The sequence below is a fragment of the Temnothorax longispinosus genome, chromosome 5 (genome assembly GCF_030848805.1).
Source record: "Temnothorax longispinosus isolate EJ_2023e chromosome 5, Tlon_JGU_v1, whole genome shotgun sequence".
NCBI lineage: Eukaryota > Metazoa > Arthropoda > Insecta > Hymenoptera > Formicidae > Temnothorax > Temnothorax longispinosus.
Window position 1 is genome coordinate 14,663,676 of NC_092362.1, and position 22,380 is coordinate 14,686,055.

The 22,380-nt window shown below is 42.6% G+C and overlaps 1 protein-coding gene across 1 annotated transcript; it reads right to left on the reverse strand.

The window, feature by feature from the left end:
* Window positions 1-1,105: 1,105 nt before the first annotated feature.
* On the reverse strand, window positions 1,106-20,528 carry Dmrt99b (doublesex-Mab related 99B). The gene is made up of 6 exons (XM_071778317.1): window positions 18,484-20,528; window positions 16,649-16,985; window positions 5,520-5,636; window positions 4,471-4,751; window positions 3,557-3,860; window positions 1,106-2,949 (listed from the first exon to the last, which is right to left on the reverse strand). The coding sequence occupies exons 1-6, from the start codon at window positions 18,751-18,753 to the stop codon at window positions 2,618-2,620; spliced, it is 1,641 nt and encodes a 546-aa protein (XP_071634418.1). The 5' UTR covers window positions 18,754-20,528; the 3' UTR covers window positions 1,106-2,617.
* Between the last annotated feature and the right edge of the window lie 1,852 nt (window positions 20,529-22,380).

A 22,380-nucleotide genomic window follows, 5' to 3' on the forward strand; every position in this document is an offset into this window, starting at 1 on the left:
TGTAGAGGCCAGTCGATTATCGGTATTTCATCGATACCGTGTACCTAATTGTAAGTCTGTCGGTACACCTCACCGCGACGCGACGTAATTGTACGTAAACGTAAGTATCTTTCACGGCGAGGAAAGAACGTACGTCTCTTCTATCACCAAAATTATTCAAGAGATATTAATTGAACAAGGCGGCGATCGTTTATCGAGTGTTATATGCATTGGGGTCCCGAGTCTTCAGAATATATTTCATAATCTGCAAGTCTATTTCATTTGTAAAATGTATATATACGCGCAATTTGAGATGGAAATACGAAATCGCCCAGAAATATACCTCAATGTACAACAGAGACTTTTACTAGAAGGAGATATGCGCGGCGTATACAGAGTGTGGGAAAAATTTTGTAATTTACTTTTTAAGTTTTTACAACTCTGTATCTGCGTAAATTGAGCGGAAGAATTGACTGTTCGCATTGACTGAGATCGATTTATTGAAGAAGGGCAGCGCGATTTGAGATTGATCGACCATGAAACCGATTTCGAGAATACAACGGCGTCGCGTATCCCATTTCTTCACCTGCGAACGGTATTCGTCATCCGATACCTTTTCCTTTGGTTTGTCGAAAGATGCAGCAAAATTTTCATTCAGCCGGAAAACCGGTTTTCGTAAAATCAGTTGTCGTTCTTTTTATCTCACGTATCTGCAAAGAGAATCCGCGTGTCTCGTTTCTCCGTCACAACGAATTACGCTTAGGTTTACGTCGCAGGCAGATTCGTGGAAAATCGCGACATCTCGTTCGTAGGGATTATGAAACCCGCTCTAGAGAAATGTTATTAAGAATTAATAATAATTTATGTAAAAATGAATTTATGGTGAATGATCACGCACATATAAATTATTAATTGTATTACAAGAAATAAAATTGCTGAAAAATTCAACATTACATCCAAATCAATGATAGATATTAATGAGAATTGAAGTAAAAGTTAGATTATCTTTTAAAGATATTTCGATATGCAAACTAGCCACTTTTTTTAATTGTAAATTACGATATCAAAATTTTTATGAAGAATTAATTTAACGGAGGAGGTACGGTTAAGTGGATTGACGTGTATATAGAGTATCAATATCTTATTTATTGTATGTATTTGCGATCTATACACTTTTCTTCGAGTAATATATTATTTGGTAACTACGGTAGGTGATGTTTCCAGTCGCTAATAGCGACCAATCTAGATATTTTGCAGGCGTTATACTTACAGGCAATATTTGTTTGTGTGTGTGTGTGTGTGTGTGTGTGTGTGTGTGTGCGCGCGCGCATGCGTGCGTGCGACTGTGTGTGTACACATATATATGTATATACACACGTGTGTGTACGCGCGTCTAACACGTTTAATATAGTCCGGCAAAAATTTCGAGATTAATGTCATTAGCTATATAGCATCGTATTTACAGATTCACCTTCTTCTTGTCTGGCCGATATACTCGTCAAACTTGTTACCTACACACGTATCTATCTATATAGTTTTTATCTACACATGTATAAAGTATATTCTGAAAACGAATCAGCCGTGAATTGAATTATCTTTTGGCGCTTCTTATCTTTCTCTCTTCGTACTTTTGTACGAAGTGTTGTGTCACACAGCGAAATTCATCATTCACGATTTAAAGTCGGCAGATAATTAACGCAGACATTTGATTAAGCGTTCGTGTCTCAGCTTTCGCACGAGAGATGCACACAATTGTATAAATATTAAAACCAGATACTCTCGGATTGTCAGATACTCTCAAGCTTCAATATTTTGGCATTATCGAGACACTCTCAACGTCTTCCTTTGGAGATAACAATTTTTACCCCTTTATTGTCTAGTGGAACAGAGCTTCATTACATCATTAGGTTTTCAACCTGCCTACAGATGCCGATAACAAGTAGATTCGACTCTTTCATAGAATCTCTCTTTTTAGGATAATATTTTATCAGTTTCTTATGGAATGGAGCAGTTTCCTTTTCAGAACAGATCTTTTCCATGGCATATCTCGTTAATCATCGAAATTGTACTTGTATTGATAAGAATAGCTTCATAGTTATTAAATTTATCCGCCACATCCAGTCTAAAGATAATTTAGAAACAAATAAGAAAATTGAAAAAGGATCTTTCTCGCTCGGTGGATATATTTATCAGGGTATCTTCGTTAAAAGATTTCGCTTAATCTGCGCGTATTTCGAAACCAAATTGTGTAAATAACACTCTCAGAAGATTCAAAGTCATCAACGAGGAGATTCTCAAGAGATGTGATACGCTAATGAAGGATTACATTGAATAACCGGTGATCAAAAAATTGGTTTCTCGGTAGAGAGATTGTCGATTATACCACACGGTATATAATTTTCGATCGAGCGATCGATCTTGTTCAAAGTTTAATGACGTTGCACTGTTGCATCCTCGGTTAGAATTTCTAATAATTCTTGGATATAGTTTCGAACAGCTTTGAACAGCTAATCACGCCTCAAGAATAATTTCACTTTGCGCACCTATTATTCGGCGCGAGCGAAGGATGCACGAACGAAATAGTCCATTAGGGGACTATCGAGGAATACGACCAGGCGACGGCATAATTTTCGTCAGGTCACTCGGAGTAACTGGTCTTATCGCTGGCATCGTCGGGGCTGGTCTCCCGATAGGCGTCGCCAGTACCATTGGCATGCAGACTCTGGTTGGGTGGTTTGATGACGGTGGGCAGGTAACCGGTACCGGTGTAAGGCGCGGCCAGGAATCGGTGCCGCGTCGACGGTATCGGGGTGGTGCAGTACGCGGCGCGGCTCGCGTAAGCCGCGGCGGAGACGGACGCGGCGGACGCCACGGCGGCCGATGCCAGGGCGCCCGCCAGCGGCGAGAACGCCGACTTGGGCTGCAGACTATCCTCGCAGATCAGCACCTCCATGGCGGATACCACGTCGCCTGCGACACATAGGCAAATTCTCTTTCGTCTTTCTCTTTTCGGCAGAGCGTGTGCCCTCGGCTATGTGTGTATGATTTACGAGAACACTATCGAGATATATGTAAATATATATACAACAACGATGAAACGATAATATCATTGTGAAGAGAAGAGAAATCCGGTAGAGGAGACGTTAGCGCCTTGCAATTTATCCAGATAGAAAATTTGCAATGCAATCACACTTGTGCCGACATAATTTTGATGACATAATTTTGTAAAAGATGCAGTCCATCAAATGATAAAGTGAGAATGAATATAACGAATACCACATCACCTTGCAAACGAATAATAATTGGAGAACGACATAAATGATTGGAAGATAATTTTTTTGGTGCAAACGTACGCACTTTTTCGCAACCAAATCGCGAGATCAAATCAACTCCTCGTATCAACTCCTTTCAAATAACCAAGTTATATTCTCTCGACTATTTAAACACAAACCAAATTTAAAGAATTTTCAATTGATTAAATAACAATACTATCGATATCATAACGTTTTCGAAACAAATTTTGTCTCGTGTATGATTAATTTTACAAAATTCCTCAAGAAAAATTACGAAATTTTACCTTTGCAACGATGGAGAAGCGCTTCGACATCGGCGCGACGTCTCCCAGGAAACACACGCAACAGAACGTCCACCGGTGAGCGTTGTTGTTGTTGCTGCTGCTGCTGTTGCTGTTGCTGCAACTGCAGCCCGCAAGTCTGCTGGATATTCTGCATTTGCATCTGCATCTGAATCTCCCGCGGCTCGGGCATGTGGTGATGGTGCTGGTGCTGATAGAGTGCCGGCGAGCAATACGCTAGCGAGCTAGCGCCGACCGTCGGCCCGTACAGAGGCGCATAAGGAGGGAAGTGCACCGTTGTCGCGGCCTGTAATCAAACATATTTCTCGTTTGAGAATTATCGCCCGTATGCGGTAACGGCTTATCATTTCGCTTATCTTCGAATAAGCTTCTTTTCTCCTTTCTTTGATATCATTGCGCCGCGGCGCAAGTAAATGTATCGCGCATTTTTTCTAACGAAGAGAATCTTATATTTATTGCAATATTTTTATAGGCAATCCATATATACATATATAATTTCTATATTTTGCCTTCAGAGTATCACTTTCAATTGTAAGCTATGTTTTATTAAAGCTATAAAGAGAAATATGTTTTCAAATTATAAAGATAATTTCTTTTTATGTAAAAAACATTTTTGGCTCTATAATCATATAATCGTATAGCATGTCAATTTTATTCTACAGTATCGATATTTATATTAACAGAATGTACAAAAAGCAATATCAGTAATAGAAGAGAGAGAGAGAGAGAGAGAGAGAGAGAGAGAAATACATGTTATAAAAAACTATAACGATATTAAAGATATACTTGAGTGTCAAAATGTTACATAATTCTCACTTTGCCAATTACGACACACCCCATCGTTTATCGTTTTCTTATATTTCATTAAATCTAAAATTTGAAATGGTAAAACTCACAGCTAATGGGGGTAGTGGAGGGCTAGGCCTAGGTTGAACCAGATCCACCGGTTGCAAAGTCTGTTGCGTCTGCGGGGGACTGCCACTCTTGCGTAGGCTGAGGTTTTCCGGCGCCGGAGTGTCCTCTCTTTGCGGTGTTAAGGCGGGTGTCAGCGGCGAAGTGTGCGTCGGACTTTGCGAGCCCGGTTCTGGACTGCCCTCCTCGGAATCGTTGAGGCTATTAGTGCGCTTTCTCGTCGTCGTCGTTTCAGATTCCGGTATTCCCGACGCCGTCGACACCACTGTAACGTTTGCCACTTCATCGGGAAACTTTATATGAGGAATTCAACGGCTCGGTCGACTCGAGCAATCGTAATACTCGAGTTAATCGCAACTCTTACAATTAGTAAATGTTCGAGTAAAAGTAGAGCAGTTAAGAAGCTTATCAAGTATCATATATGTTAAATATTAAGCTTCTGATACACTTGCGTGATAAAAAGTTTAAGATTTTATTGCAATTGTTATCATGTTACTACATGTAACATGCCTTGCTTATTGTATATAACATGTAAATATCTGCGAGTAAAAAAGGTAATTTCATATCTATAATTCATGTTCATTCTCGAGCTTCTTTTATAAGTTGGCCGGGTCAATGACTTGACTTCTCTTTGTCGTTCAAGTTATGACCGTCATTTCTGTTTCGATCATTAGCCAAAATTTCATTTAGATTTTCTCACAAAAAATTACATTAATTTTAGACGAATCAATTTGGAAATATTCATCCATTGCTCGCTGGAGAGCTGGAGGGATTATTTTGATTTACCTGCACTGTTACCACATCGTTGAGAATGGCTCAATGCAGAGCCGAAACGTCCGATTTATAATTACGTAGATACCTTATTAGTATTTAAAGATTGTTATAACGTACGTTATCTCACGCCCTTTTAACCACGTTCTACTCTCAAAGCCCACCTTTTACTTTACTTGTTAATTTTATATTTGTACTTTTACAAGAAGCTTCGCATTAAGGAAAAGATATAAAAATAAAAAAAAAAAGATAACGGTTTTACCTAGTGAACGATCGGCTCGCAATTCGCCACCGGAATCGGAATCACGATCGTCCTCGTTGCTTGGATCGCTGGTTGACAAGATTGTCGTGTTCTCAGAGATCCTAGGTCGCTTCAAGCCTGAAATGGAACAGGAATGCTCTCTTCTTGGAATGCTTCAGCGAAATAATAGGAAAAATCGCGATTCTAATTGGTTTTTCCACAATCGAGACGTGCGATTTGTTGGAAATATAATTGAGGAAGATGTACACACACACACACACAGATAACATATACACACAACGCACACGTGCGCACAAGTCAGAGGCAATACTAAATATCTTTGGCAATACTATAGCTGGATAAAGCAGGGTACAGACTTTTCGAGGGCGTTGTTACAACACGCGCGCGTATGCACGTGCACGACTATTGAGTTATTGAGGCGTTGGCAATGCGTGAAAGAATCCCGTTGGGTGGTTGATCGCGCTTAGGAGGTGAAAGTCTGACCGCTCGTTAAAAAGTTTAACCGTTCGTTTATTAGCAAGGGAGAGATTGATAGGCCGGGGAAATGTAGCCAGAGCAAATGGTATACCAGGCTACGCGAACGGTTTCTACATTCACCCCCTTATTCTCTTAACCTACCCTCTTATACTACGCATATACGAGCGCCCCTTTGCGTGCCCGTTTAAGCACGGGAGTCTTTATCGTGCTCTTAACCGCGAGTTCTCTATTTGGTTTGATTATCCGCATTTTCTCGATTACGTGGATCGGTGAACACGCAACTTGTCGATCGGCGGCAATTATTTAATTTTTTCATTGATATATTTTTCTTTCATGCTAGACTTTTTCGCCCCCGAGAAAATTTTGATCTGAGAACAATCGGTTAAAAAAATATTTTCAGTAAATATAAATAACATTTTTGTTCCAATAACAAATTTCTCCTCAGTTAGTTATATAAGTTTTGTCCTAGGTCTATGGTTTTGTCTAAAGTTTGTAATTAATATTTACAATTTGCATTAACTGTAGCTAATTTCCCGTCATTCGATCGACTTGTCTCGACTGAAACTAAAAAACATCGAGAAAAAAACACACACACACATCTGTACATATATCGAACGCGAATGAGTGACGTTCCTCGCAGGATGCCGAAGAAAATTCCGCAGCAGGATACAGCTATCTCCGCCTCCGGCGTGGCATCTAGATAATAACATTAATAATTGACATCCGAGGACGTCAAAGGAAAGGAATGCAATATCGAGAGCCCGCGTTAATGTAGCTGCTGGCGCACCGAGAAGACTCTTAAACCCTCAACGTGTCCTGGGATACGTTTGTATAAGTGTTGCACACACCGATGTACACGCGTTTAGGCTCCGCTCCCGTAAAGAATCGCCGGTAATATCCACTGGTAGAAGCCGTTATTAAAATATCATTCTTTCAGGGACTACCCTCGGTATCAACCCCTCCGGCTTTCAACGTGCGTGCCACTCTCACACGATGTTGAAATTCCTATCCCTTTGTAACCTTCGTAAGGTTCTGCCGATAGCGTAACGAAGTGCATATCCGCCGGACTCTTGAGGGTGTCAAGTGTTGATGCTGCGTTTTTCGAATATACACAAGATGTTTCAAGGCGATGCCGTTCAAAAGCCATGGCTTTCATCGTGGCTCGTCGGAGTTCTCTTGAGTTCTCGTAAGCTACGTGAAATTGATCGGATATGTAGGACATAAGTAATTATATAAATAAATAAGAGAAATATCTTGCGAGAAACTTGCCTGATGGTGACACCTTAATTGTACGATATTTCCAAGTGGTCTGATCTCACAATCAGTTCACTTCCTAGTAGTCTGAGCGACGGATTACGAAAGTACCTGTCTAATCAATGACAAGTGAGAAAGGTGAGAAAAACGAGACCATTGTGAAACGTCGCCGCCCTTTGGACGGGACGGGAAGCAACGTGGTTCAATAGGGAACACAGTATCGCGAACAGGAATCTTTTTCTCCCCTCTTACTTCCTCATCTCCTTTATACTTGTCTTGTATTTCGAGAAGGGTGTGTGCGCAATTTATTGTAATCTCTCCTGTCCCGGGCACACACGAGAATGAGAGAGATCTAACTTCTCTTGGATATCTTCCGACGCGGGGCAACCGTATATACCCAGCGTGTATTTTGATACGCGAGAAAGTTAATAAAACTCGTTGCGTCGGAAAAGAGAAGCGCGCCGTACGTGGTACGTGGTACCAGCAAACCAGCTGCTGGATATCTGCTTGTCGACGATTATTCGGTGAAGAAACGTCGCTGTGATTTAAACTCACCCTTATTTACAAGCGGTAAGATGAGAAGAGAACGTCGAAAAAAAGAGAGAGAAGGAGACGGACCGATGGAATAAAAATTGCCGATGACTAATCCACTCTATGTCGGCAACCATCAGACATTTTATAATTTATAACGTGTCGAATCGAATACAAACACACGCTAGTAGTGGAACATTAAACTTTTTGAGAAAGTTACATTGTTTACATAATTACCGAGCAAATTACAAATTTAATTGTCTCATTCGCAGCGACACACGTTGAAACTTTATCTTCTTTATTTCAACGTTTTTTCGAGCCTTTCATCTCGTCGATCAGACTTGAGCGCACTTGTCTCCATTAATCTACACTGAGAAAAAAAATTTGTCAATCCCAAGAAATATTTAGTCCGATACGTTCAACTCAACATTTTAGTTAGTTAACTAAACATTAGTTAAATTAATTAATTCTTGATTAAAGAAACTAAATAATCTGTTGAAACAACTAATATTTAGTTAACTAATTAAATGTTTAGTTGAACGTATCGGACTAAATATTTCTTGGGATTAACAATTTTTTTTCTCAGTGTATTAATTATTAATCTATTAATGGAGACTTGAGGACTTAAGGACTATCCCTGCAATAAGTTACCGTAGCTTTCAACGTATAAAAGCGATCGCGTCACGATCGCGTCACGATGTTCAATCACCGGTCGCGCACACCCGTCATAGACAGCTTCGTCACCCGCATGCATTCTTACCCCGCGTGGCTGCGTGGTAGCTCGGAAATGACGATTAATTAGACGTGTTCGACGATGTACGATAGTACGGATGTACGTACGATACGAGTGAAGCTCGCACGAATCTCTCACTCTCTCTTGACCGACGATGACAAGACGCACTCGAAGCAGATACACGCGCGCACAACCAGCGCAACGGCGACGGCGGGTGTTGTTGTAGGTCTACGCCCTAACCTGCGGCGGCATGGCGTATCAGCACACGGTGGAGACAGACGCGGACAATGGAATCATGCGAGGACAATACCGAATAATTTAGAATGGCACATAGATATCGGGAGAAGCTTCGGCCTACGACGGCGGCGGCGGCGGCGCATAATAGAGAATAGGAGTAATAGGACACAGCCTGCGGGGCAACTGTGCAGGACACGAAACATCCCTATAAATTAGGCTTAGGCGAAACGAGCCTAACCCCCCCTCCCCACCCCCAGGAGGACGCTCCTCGATACAAATCTTCTTTCCTCCTACTTCTAGACAAGATTTAAGCCTACTGCGTAAGGACGCAAGGATGCTTGTTCTATTATCTATACGCGACGACTCTATTTTGGAGCGTTATCTCACAATCACACAGTCTGCGGAAAAAACCTGGATCGACCTGGGGCGTGTCGTATCTCGTCGTTATTTCCTTACTCCGATATAGAGAAAGGAAGCTAGCGTGAAGAAAATTGGAATATAACCATCTCTGGAAATTTACTTAATTTACCCGATTTTGTAACAAATTGTCGTTGAAAAATATCGATTCGGTTTCTTTTTTAGATAAATTTAGATTTGTGGTTGGTATTTTCAGTAATCGTGCCATTTTCCCGAATGCTTTGACAGAATCTTCTAGCACCACGAATTTTACATTCGCCAATTCTGAATCTCGAGATTACGCCGATTACGCGAGGGAGATGATGGAGGCTATGAATTATCAGTTCCTATTGTTCGTAAACTCGTAAAGTAACTGGAGGGTGTACGCGAAACTCGGAAACGCTTTCTCTTTCTTTGGCCGCACGTGCGATTGATAAACGGCTTTTGTACATGATGTTCATTTCGGGAAGCTATTAAATTACAGCTGTGTGAAAGTAATTTACGCGGAAAGTTTTCCTACTGTAATTCGACATTAGTTTTTATGATTCGATAATTTAATTTTAATAGATACTTATTATTAGGTAATGCATACGATGCATTAAAATCTATAATATCTGTACGTGTATAATATGCGTGAAAAGAGAGCAAGAGCGTGCAGCAATAGCAGCAGCAGTTTGTCGGCTCGAGCTTCGAGCTTCGAAACGGAATCCAAGCAATGAGAAAAGACTCTCATTATTACGTATCGATACGCCCGAAAAATAGCAGCGCTCGATTTGTCGCGCAGAAATGACCCGGCCGATTCAAGGCCCGCGCCGGCGCGAGAGCTCGAAGAAAAAGCAAGTTCCTTATCAGATACGAAAATGGAGAAAGAGAGAAGGAAAGAGGGAAAGAGAGGGAAAGCAGGAACGAAACGTGCGGAGGAGAAAGAGCTCTTCAGCCTGTACAGCAGCAACAGCGAGCAACAGCCCGATCAGTCATTAAATCGTCGCGATTCCCTTTTATTTTCAAGCCCTCTCTCTCTCTCTCTCTACGTATGTGCATGCGCGTGAGAGTACTGCTTTACAACGTTCATGTGTTTCGTTGTGAAAGGGGTGAATACGGCCGCGAGATGGTTGTGTGTACCTCGGGATATATGATGGATAGGGTGAGAGCCGAGGGAGAGAGAAAAAGTATAAAAGAGTAGGAGGCGGGGAAAAAATGAAAGAGAGAAAGAGAGAGAGAGAAGAAGAAGAAGAGAACGTGTTGGAGAGCGATCGGGCGTAACGTTTTTAATTGTTTCGCGCCCAGTCGCCTTTTGTTTTGGCGTTTATGCCTCGTAAACGTTTACCAAGCACGCTCTCCGAGGACTCCGAGCGTGGTAGTAGGCTTCCTCGGGAGAGAGTGGGCGCGATTCGCCCTCCCTTCCCATTCTGTCGTTTCCATTTCCAGTAGGGGTTCCTTCGAGAGAGCTCGTCCTTCCGCACCGCGTCTCGCTTCTACTTTCCGAGGAATATAACGTGATCGTTAGTTTTTTCTTTCTGCCCGCCGCGCCGCGCCGCGCGTCAGATCTACAACGCCGGTCGTCGGGTTTTCACGCTCGGCTGGATGTTCGTCAATGCGTTACGTTCGCGATCCTGGTCCGCCATGTTGTCGCATGTCGAGAGAGATTTATCCGCGACGCGATAGACTTCGGTGAGCCGCCTATACTTATTCATAATTGTTTCTTGTATTATTATATAGTAAGTCGCGTCAATCTTTAACTCCTTGAGCTTCTTGTAAATATTTTTTTCAGATTATATTAGCTTTAAAATATTTTTAAATTATGATAAAAATATTAATATCGTAATATTTACATTTAGAATATTTTTTATCAGACGTGTATCTAGTAATAGCCATGCATAGATAGACGCAAATATGTATGTATTTGCCGTGTCTTGATAATCCTTGAGGGAAAAAAAAAACGATTAGATTTTTCTTACGTCAATCAAGCATTTCAACGTGCGTTCCCCTGCCAAATTAATTAAGTCGACTGGATCGAATGGCCCTTTTATGCTCGCGAAAGTAGCCGAAGGGCGAAGCCTCTGCCATCGTTCGAGTGTCTGATTTCCATCGCTTTCTTCTCCTCTCGAGAGGGCTGATGCGCGGCTTCCGAAGATTATTTTAATCGCTCTTTATCGAAATTAGGTTACATCGAATTAGCCGTGAATACACGTGAGATGTGGAAATATCTTTGAAATATATATCTTTTCGTCAATATTACTTTTGGAAGAAGGGTTGGATTGGAACAAAGAGGAAAGTTTGCATAGGGCTGCTCCAGATTGCTGCACGAAAGTTACTTATTGTTATACATATATTATAGATATAAGATGTAGACGCACTTGATCTTATCTCTGTTGTACTCGTAGGTATACCGTTGCAATAGTTTTTCAAGAGCTTCTTTTTTTCTAGCTTCTATTTTCATCGGTTAGTAATTTTCAAATATCTTGAAACGCTGAACGACGACAACTTGACAGCCGCTCAGCATATCTCCATATCATTTTGTATATCCATATCTGAAGAGGTACAGCTTTTACTCGCTTTGTATTCGCACCGAGTTACCAGCATAAAATCACGTTCAAGATGATATTTAGCGACATTCCCGCGGATCTTGTATCGATCAACAAAGATCCGAGCTGTCAAGGCCCTCCATACCGCCAGCGATCCTAGAGGAATCCGACAGAGCAGAGAGGAACGTAGTCGCGGTACGCTGGTAGAAGTTTTGTTCAAACACTCTTAGAGACGTGCTCCTTCGGCGGCGTTGCACGTGTACGTGCATTCGACCCCGAGAGCGGGTACACCTATGCAAATAAGTAAGGTCGGCCCAGCCTTACGCGGCCTATCCTATCTGTCCGCGTTTGTGTTCCCCGAAGTCCCGCTGACTCTTTGCAAACAATGTTGCCAGGCACGTCGTAAATAGCCGTGCGAGCCACGGCGCTCTCCCTCCCCCCCCCTCTCTCTCTCTCTCCCTCTGCCTTATCCGTCTTTGAATTTGATTACTTAAATCGTGTTTACTTTGCCGAGTTCTTACGACGCGTGCGTACTTCGGGACACTGTAAATTGATGTAATAGATGATCGATTAACGGCTCCGATCAAGTAACTCCGTTACTCATTTTTTAGCGTAATATTTTACAACTAGACTACAACACTTTTCTAGAGGGTGGATAATCTTATTTTTCTGTAATCGCATAAATTCTAATATACCATTCACTTTATATTAAAGAACAAAAATAGTCTTGTCATTAATTTTTGCCTTTTAATTTGTTCTCAATTTAATTTTCATGAATTTTTGTAAAATTCATACGTTTATTATTTCAACCTGAGAATGAATTAAACAGTAGTTATTCTTGTCATAGAGTAATTCGAATAACAAAAATGAATTCCTCTCAAAAACGGTATATATATGTATATATTTTTTTTAAATTGATTTACACGCAACAAGTTTGAATTACCAAATTTGACATCGAACACAGGTGAGCATTTGACATTTTAGAAAAATCCGTCGCGCGATCAAAAACCTTCTTACGCCGCTCGTTCCTTATTGAAGACACGCCGCGTGAATTCACACGAGCGCGAATGCAAGGAAAATCCAAGGAGCGTAGGGGGGGCGTATTACAGTGGGGACGAAATAATTTCCTGGTGTCCTCCGCAGTCACGAAGGACGAAGAACGGAAGCGAACTGGTCTTTCACAAAGTTTCTTGGACACTCGAAGAAGCTTCTCCCTCTCCTGCGAGAAATTGCCGGATAATGGTCCCCGGTAGACGGAGCGACCAAGTGATCCTTACGGGATAAAGGGTGTGTCGCACACGTATGTACAAAAGGCGCCTATCGCGTGCGTGTGTGGCACCGGTTCCTACAAAGTCTCCCTGTCCCACCCTGTTTCCACCCTCCATGCTCCTCCGTGCTCCTCTCTGCTGCTCCATAGAGAATCTCAACGGAAAGACCAAATCTCTCTACATCGTCCTTTTCGACATAATGATTGCATCGTGTGGCGCTTCGCCCTTTGCTACGCAAAGCCCACCCTCGTGTATATTTCGTCGCTCGTAAATGTCTCTCAGTTAATATAATCGACTCGTGAATAACTCGAAACTATTCGTAGCAATACTAGCAATCAATTGTGCGTATCGTCGTGTCATACGAATACGCATCAATTTACGTAAGAGTCAAGCCCATCAATCATTGTTTACGTTACATTGCATCTAAGACTTCTAATTATCCAAGTTAAAAAAATAAAAGCTGAAAAATGAACTACCTGTGCAATATCTTGTAATTTCAAGCAGTCGTATAGGTTATAATAATAATATGTAGAAAAATCTCTAAAACTACCAGATATTGCAAGACACTCGTTTCTCGACATTTTTGTTATAAATTGTTAATTGTTACAAGTGTCAATTTGATTAAAATAACATTTATAGTAACAAAGGTATCCGATCGTAAGCTGTCAACTGGTAAAATTTCAAAAATAAACTTTATCGAATAAATATTCGCTCGACAGAGCATAGAAGAAAATCACAAGAATTTGAATACAGAACGTTAACGACATTTGATTTTCGCCACATTGCACAATAAAAATTATCGAAACGGAAGTATCAAAGCTGTGACTTGCTGAGAAGATTATAATTAAAAAAATCTTAATCTTTCGCTAAAATTTTCTTCACACGTTCGAAGAAAGAGGTCCCTACATTTTTTTTTGTAAAGTCGCGAGTATCCGTTCTCTTAGCGTTAAGTATATAAAGTGGATATCTCTTTCCCCGTTTGCGATATAATGGGGGCTCGTCGAGTTTCTCTCCGCTACCGAGAGTACACCCACCCACTTGGTAGTAAGCAACCTCGTGATCTCTCCGACCTACTCAGAGAGAGAAAGAGAGATAGAGATAGATAGAGAGAGTGTGTGTCTGTGTGTGTGTGTGGGCGCGCGCAACCAACTCAGAGTCCCCCGCGGTCGAAGGCACTGGTCCGAGAAATTCAATTACTGCTAAACTTCTCGACCGGAGACTCTCCTCGGTTCTATACTAGTGTATAAGCACTCTGTTTCGAAGATCGGCCAGAAAGACATCTTACGTATCTCCCTCGTCTCGCAGGTATCGCAGGTAAGCGCGGTATATTCGGGATCGTAATTGAAACCAAATGCATGCGAAGGGTTTCCTTGTAGTGACGGGATAGTATCTTTGTTGCTCTTCGTGGTTTTTGCTGTTTTAACGACATTAGTTTATCGTATCAGTATCAACAATCAATATTACTGTAAAATGGAATTGGACCAGCAGACTAGCGAATCGATACAAGTAATTTTGTAGCAAACTATATTTTAACTGCCGCGTCGAGATAGTAGATCGACAATTTAGTTTCATCTAGAAATTTGTGCATTTATAGATACGACATATTACAAACTTCAATCAATCCTTAATTACATTTGGAAATTCCGTTTTTCTTTTCTTTTTTTTTCTTTTCATCGGCGACAGAATCTATGTTCCATAAAGAATCGCGGAAGCAGCTCCCCTCGCAGGAAGAAAATGTTCGCTCATGATATTCTTCGTCGACATCGTTTGCCCTTTTTTGCACGCTTTGAATACGCCTGGAAGGCGATCGCTATCAGATCTCATGCTCTCCTCGTCCTTTTTTGTTTCTTTCTTGCTCTTTATCTCTACGTGGTATAATCGAGTGTTCTGTGATATACATCCGGTCCACAGTAAAGACATAACTTATAATGATAAAAATTATAATATATACAGCGATGAAAAGCGTGTACAAAAATAAAGACAAATATTATATGCAATTTGAGACGTGTGATATATCATTTAATAATAGGTATATGCATAACGTTCTTTTAGATGTTTCATTAAATTGGATTTTTATTTGACTCATTTGCTTATTATTAAGCTCATTATTAATACTTGAAAATATATAAATCATTTATCTAAGACATTGTTTAACCTATTGTAGATTTTGTTATTATATAATTGTTATTAAATAATAAATCGAGCGAAAGGAAAGAAAAAAGATGAATTGTACTAGTAAGGGCTGAAATGTACCGCGGTGAGCAATGAAATGGATCGTTCCGTATACTCTTGCTGCAAATGCCATGCGAGTGCTGAATGGACACACGGGTAATGAAACATCACGATGCAGATAGATTTTATTAACCACAACTGGATTTGCAACGCGAGCGCAACGAAGGGCAATCTCTTTCGAACGTCACTACCAGAGGTAACAATAAAGTGAATAAAGTGCGATATGAGCGATAGAAAAGCGCTACATAGAATGTTCGTAACAAACCGATAATCGATTACACCTGCATTGAAATAAAGTGATATTGGCCGAGAAAAAAGAAAGAAAGAAACTGATCGTGATGTGAGAGTAGAGACAGAGACACATTTTCCGGATATAAATATTTCGTCTTTACCGCACATTTACCGGTAAATGCGATCTAATCTACGTGATCCTAACTTTCGTTTGTCTAAAATGCGCGAGAAATGCACGTAATAAACGTGGAATGAACAGAGATGTATAAAAAGATTATAAAAAAAGTTTCCAAGTATACGGTTGGCAAAATATACGTTCAGATATCTCTCATCGAATGTCTGACAATGAATTAATGAATTGAACAAGCTGACGAATTCGAAGTAAGTTTGTATTACGCGATACGTAAAGTATAAGGTGTGTCAGTATTAAGATGCAAGGTTTATCAGAGGAGTATCAGAGAGAAGTGAGAACGCATTTGAATAAGTATAGATATCCTAGGACGTTCCTAATAATTCTAACCTTCCCTTGCGTACGCCTCACTTATACCGTACAGGGCGAGAACCGATAGGAGTCGTCGTGTCCTGGAAAAGAAGTTGGCGGAAGGAGAACGCGAAAGGGTCGAGCGAGCGAGCGAACGGAGGAGAGAATTAAAGGCCGCCGTACTAACGAGTACGACTTTCGCTTCGAGTGGCATTCGAGTGTAATAAGGGCCCGCGAGCTTGTGACCATTATTTACTTAACAACATTATGGCCTGCGGCCACTTGCCCTACTTAAGGCGTGGTACGCACGTTCTTAATGGGCACTCGTCCGCAAGTCGCGCGCGTGCCGAACGCACATGCGCGCCCGCTTCTTAGTCGCGTGCCGCCGATTATTATTGCGCTCGTATACATCGCGAGCATTTGCTAAATAGCGATACTCTACACAGTCTACTCTCTACCTCCTTTCTCGCCCTGAGTTCAAGGGTGCTCTGCGTTCAAATCGAACATCAAGAATACTATACTTGGACAGAGAAGCGTTACGTTACGTTACGTTTGGCGATGTGTGTATACATTAGATTTTTATAGTTACGTATAGTACGCATCAGAAAATTTTGATAATATAATTTTTTTATAAGAAGAAAGATTTTGACGAAAAAAAGGAGAGGGCAAGAAATGGTCATTGTCTTGTTTCAAATTATAGATATAGAGCAACATGTATATGCACATATGCATATATGTATAAATATACGTATGTATTCACTTACCGACAACAGCATCAGTCTTCTCGACCTTGGGCTGCCGATATTCGTCCTGGGTTGACCTCTTCCTCGGTAAGAGACCACATTCCGCAGGCTGATGCTGAAGCTGCGTCTGGATGTGCGCGGCAGCGGCGGCGGCCGCCGCCGCGGCCGCCGCGGGTATCGCAAGACCCGCCGGACTCGCTACGTGCGCCGGGTGCGGGGGCGGGCTACCAGCTGGCGTCGCACCGGCGGCCGCCGGTAGAACGGGGGCAGTATTGCAGCTGCCGGCATTGTATTGCAATTGCAGGCCCAACTCACGCGCCTCGCTCTCTTCCTGGGCCTGTTGCCGTCTGAGCGCGACCTGAAACAATTTAATTTATTTGTCTATTCAGAGAACGAAGGAAGGACAAAAATATTGTGCAAAACTCCTTGATATGTATTGATTAAGTATCGAGCGAAACAAAGTTGTAACATTGTTGGGTATATGATAAGGAATATCTTCTTCGATATACATCGCGTGCTGATATAATCGAATATTTTTATATATTCCTAGGGAATATATGTAATACCATTATTTGCTTTGAAATCTCGCCATCACAAACTACAATTAAAATTACAGATTTTACGCTACACGATAATTTTCTCCTCTCTTTCTCTCTCTCTCCCCTTCCTATATTACGCAAGCATGTGAATAGATGACAATTGGGTATATTGATCATCCTGTTGGGAAAAGCTATAGATGTTCGCAGAAAGAGGATATCGAGATTTCGAACAAAATCGAACTGGATCGAGTATAAGCCGCGATGATATCGATAAGCTACCTGAAACGAAATCTCAAGTATGTGTACCTATAGTATTACAATTCTCTCTCTGAAATGTTATATGATATAGTAATTGTATCCATGATTTAACGGCTACTCTGACAGTCACATCTATAAATCGGAAAAACTCTGGCAGTGATATTATATACCTTGTAGAAGAAACGAAAGCAGGATTATCTATGCAGAAGCATTTAATTTGTGTGTGTGTGTGCACTAAACGCGTACAAATAACTTGGATGACGTACATGTATAACAACACGTTGTTGATACAATACAAAGAGAAAGCAAACTGGTGAAAAGATGAAAATAAAATTATAAATTGGCGCTCCAGAAAAAAAAAATAAAGCGTTCAGTAAAACGTTTATTAGCGATTAATATGATTGATTTTGAAAGTTTAATTAAATTTTTTACCAATATTTTGTCGATTCTCCGATTCTATTCTAGGTCCGTTATAAAATCGCAATATATTATCTGACATTAGGTATATTATCAACAATCATTTTGCAGATAGGTTTTATCTCGACTTTCAACATAAACATACATATCTTATAGTTTATGATATATCTTAATTCTAACATTCTTACAGAAATTTCAGCAACGAATCACTTTCAGACGATAAGTATTTAAGTTTCTAGCGGAATTATAAGGTTCGAGCATCTTTCTCAATGTTTTTACATTATTTTTAAAACATTATCCTATTCATGAATTTCACACTTTTCTCATATTTTACAAAAATTACCAAGCAATATAATTTCGGGAAATTAAAATATTTCGCATTGAAATATTCCGCGCTATTTAACAATTTAACGCGTCATCTCTTTCGTGAGTTGATTCAGAATATAATATAAACTACGCGCCGCGCCGCGCCGTTCCTTGCATCTTACGTGCAGATACCTAATTTTCCCGAGTCTACAAATAAAATTGTTTATAAAACGATTTGGAAAAAAGTTGAAGTTAAAAGTTAAAAGTTAAAAGGGCCGCGTTCGAAAAGAAGAGATTTTCCACATACAGATTCGGCAGATTCCCAGGGAATCTTACCTGAGCGGCCATGACGCGTTGCCTCTCGGCGATAAGGGTGCACTTGGCACACACGCAATCTCGCCATCGGCAGTACCGCTTGTGCCCCTTGAGCGCGGACACGACTCCGTGATTACGACATCGTGCACACTTGGGGGTCCGTTGATATCTCTCGGCACTGGCGCGCAGGAAGAACGCGGCCGGCAACACGTGATGTTGCTGTTGCTGTTGCTGGTGTTGCATCAGTTGGCCCACATCAACGCCGAGGCCGACGCCGCGGGGTAGCGACATGATCGCGTCCCGTTCGACGTTCGACTTTTAACGTCGACGGCACTCGTCGACGGGAGTCGACAGGAATGGAATCCGCAACCGGGGATACTCCGGGAGTAAGAGAGCTCCTTGCTCCGCGCGATCACCGCGCGCCGCGAACGATCCGGGCCGGGCGCGAAGCCGCGTATTCGACGACACTCGCCCCCATCACCATTGCCGAGGCCGAGGCCGAGGACACGTCCGAGCCACCTTCTCTCTGGATCGGCGAACAAGCGGACGATATTTTTGGCGCGTACTCGCACGCGCGGTGTCAGCCGACCGGAGTCCGGAGTCCGGAGTCTGATCAGGTCTTTACGCGCACCATCGTGAAGACATAGCAAACAAAGTGTCAACGTTTACAACCGTTCGCGGCAAGAGCAAGAGCAATGACAAGAGCGAGAGCGAGAGCGAGACGGCAAGGGCAAGCAGGTAGGCAGGCAGGTAGTACTTTCCCGTAATCGTACGCGGCGGCGGCGCACGCGCCTCCACTTTCCTAAGTCGGTGTACGCGGTTATCGCTGATCGCGGCTGTCGCGCGGAGAACAACACCCTCTCGGTCGGCTGCCGGGGGCCGAATCCGAAATGCGGAATCGCGGCCCGCAGCCGCGGCCGCGGACTCCCGCGGCACACGCTCTCTCGCCCCCTCTCACTCCCTCTCGCTCGCCGGCATTGTCAACAATTGCAGCATCCCGGGTGAGTCGATTCAGGTAGCGCGCGCGGATAGACGGAGAGGCGGTGGTGCGGCGCGGCGCGGCAGCAAAGTGGGAGCTCAACGGGGCCACAGTCGGCGGCAGGGAGAGAGGAGCGAGAGAATAAGGAGACAGAGACGGAGTCCGCTCCGCGCTCGGGGAGGGAGATAGGGCAGAAACTAACGGTCCCCTCCATACTCCACGCGAGCGCGAAATAAAACACTGTGCCACAGTGTTCCACCCCGAGACCTCGGCCAAACGCGAGGCCTCGCCGAGCCACAGCCACGCCTCTACCGGCCACCGATTGGCAGGCTCGCGCTGTACCAAACGGAGATGTTAAGAGTTTATATCTGTGGAGTGAAAGGGGGACATACCTAGCCGCGTACCCACCTACCTACCTTTGCCCACTCACCCCGAGGTCGATTGTGTGTATCTTCCGTACGGCGGTGATGGTGGTGATAGTGGTGACGATGATGGGATGGTGACGGTGGTGGTGGTGTTGGTATAATGGTAACGGTGATGGTAGCGGTGGCGGTGGCGGCGGTGGCGGCGGTGGCGGCGGCGACGATGGTAGTGGCAACGGACAAACACATTACTCTTTTATTTAAAACCCGTTCCGGCATCAAACACAATGCGAAGCGATGCTCAGACGTTTCTCTACGCTCCGCCTTTTGTTTCAGCCGACTGTTCTTAACCACGCACGCCTGTGTCTCCTCCTCGCCCTCTCGAGAAACGTGTCTTCTTTTTCTTTTCCTTCTTTTTTCTTCCTGTCTTCATCCATACCGTACATACCGTACTTCGCTCTTCTCTCTCTCTCTCTCTCTCTCTCTGCTCGCCACCTTCCTTCTTCCCTCTTGCCATTCTACCTTCCATCCCTCTCTCCCATTCGCTCTTTTTCGTTGGATACGGTCTATAAACCGCAACCAACACCGTCATCGCGACGAGTCTTCTTTGAATCATATTGTACAATGAGATTTGAATAGAGAAGGGAGGAGGGAGAAGGAGAGCAAAGCCCCATTGTCGTTTCACCAATGGCGGCCGATTTTATAGTGATCTAATGTACAGATGTTATTTACCCCGCAATGAGAATAGAATAAAAGCATTGTGCGCATTATGATTTGAATCCCGTATCTCGCTACGTTTCTATACCTACCCTCCTACCTACCTACCTACCTACCTACCCTCACCCTATCTAGCCCTAGCCCACCCTAACACGCGCGATATATGTACGTAATGTAGACGCGCGCGTAAAACTTGCTCGCGTTTCCGAACCTTTCGTCTTAACAATAAGCCCGAAAAGTAACAATCGCGATATCAGCTATCTCGAGTGAATACTCGGCGATATTAGTGCACGCCAATGTACAAATTCACGACATTATCCTCGAAGGGACGTACAAGTAACAATGACACTCCGCGAAAAGGTCTTTAAAAAGGAATCAAGGAATAACGTGTCGATTGGTGTTTTTCAACAACATATAGGTATAATATATGATTAAAGTGAGATTAAAAATAAAAAACCCGCGATTGTCCACTTATCAAATATATGTATTTCATATTTTCCATCCGCCCTTTTTACGGGCGGGTCGCTGAGTTTACGGGTATCACGGGTAAATAATATTGTACTTGTGTCGCAAATCGCAAATCGTAACGTAATAACGTGTCACGCGCAACCCCCAATTTCCACTCGGTCAAATTATCCACATTGTAATTTAGCAATCGATGAAATTGAATAATGTCTGCTGCGAGCATCATCGAGAGTCATAGTGTCATACGAGCAAGTTTAAATACAATTGAACGCGTGACGGGAAATGACTTTTTTCGATGACGCCCTCACGAAAAGATTTTTCATTTGACGGCGAATTTGAGCAATAATAAAAGAGAATATTCCAAACGGGAAAGTTCGTTGACGTTGCGTTGGCGTGTAGCGTATATATACATATACAGCACGGACATGGACACGAACACGGACACGGACCTTTTTTACTCTCGCACATCGGCCACTCAAAGTGAACGTACATACCGATGGGGAAATCAATAAACCAATAGGTTCGCCAATACATGCCCGTTCATTAAGTATCATGTACTTTTTGTACCAAAATTCGAAAACGCAAAATCCGAGAAATCGTCCAATATTATAAAGTGGATTACTAGCGGAAACGTCGTCTATCCGTCTATCGAAAGTCGTTTCGCTTTTCTCATTGTCATTGTCAGGCTATATAGAAATCCAATCGTGATATCGAATTGACGCAAAGAATTGCAAAACTGTCAAAACTGATGATTACAATTTTATAAGAAAAAGCAATTTGACAATCAATATGGTCGCGCGGGCGAGGCGCGTATGTATATCTACCGTATAATACAGATAAGGATAAGTCGAGTCTCTCCAAACTTATTATATTATATATGTGTGATGGAAATGGAAAGATTTTTATCGCAAATTCCTTTTCCCACGGTCTTGATTCCCACGATCTTTTTGTGCTTTCGAAATGTTTCCAAAAGTATCCTGTAAACTTATCTCCAAGATTCAAGTCGAATTGCTCGGCATTGCGGAACAAAAGTTGTTCGCCCACACGCGCACTCGAGATTGTCCGTGGATCATGTACACCCTTGGATAAATGGCACGCACAGATTTTCATCGATCGAGATCGAGATCGTGATCGCGGCATATCGAATTACGATGTTTGCAAACGTTGGTCGTTGAATTCACTCCTGACACTAAGTACGCGCCACGGACGATCGGTCGAATAAAAGCCGCGATCGGATAAGCGAGATTAGATTATAGTCGCCATGTAAAAGCCTCCCCGCCCTCCCCTGGAAGAAAGCGCAGGCAGGTAAGAGATGCTTGCGGCGCGACGCTTCGATCTCGACGGGTTTCTTTTCAACGTACCGAGCTACAATGTAACCTGTTTGCTCGATGGGGG

Coding starts and splice junctions, on each gene's coding strand:
- Dmrt99b (XM_071778317.1), bottom strand. CDS start 18,753: ATGTCGCTACCCCGCGGCGTCGGCCTCGGCGTTGATGTGGGCCAACTG. Junction 5,637..16,648: donor GAAGACTGATGCTGTTGTCG/GTAAGTGAATAC, acceptor GTTCCATTTCAG/GCTTGAAGCGACCTAGGATC. Junction 4,752..5,519: donor GCGAGCCGATCGTTCACTAG/GTAAAACCGTTA, acceptor CAAACGTTACAG/TGGTGTCGACGGCGTCGGGA.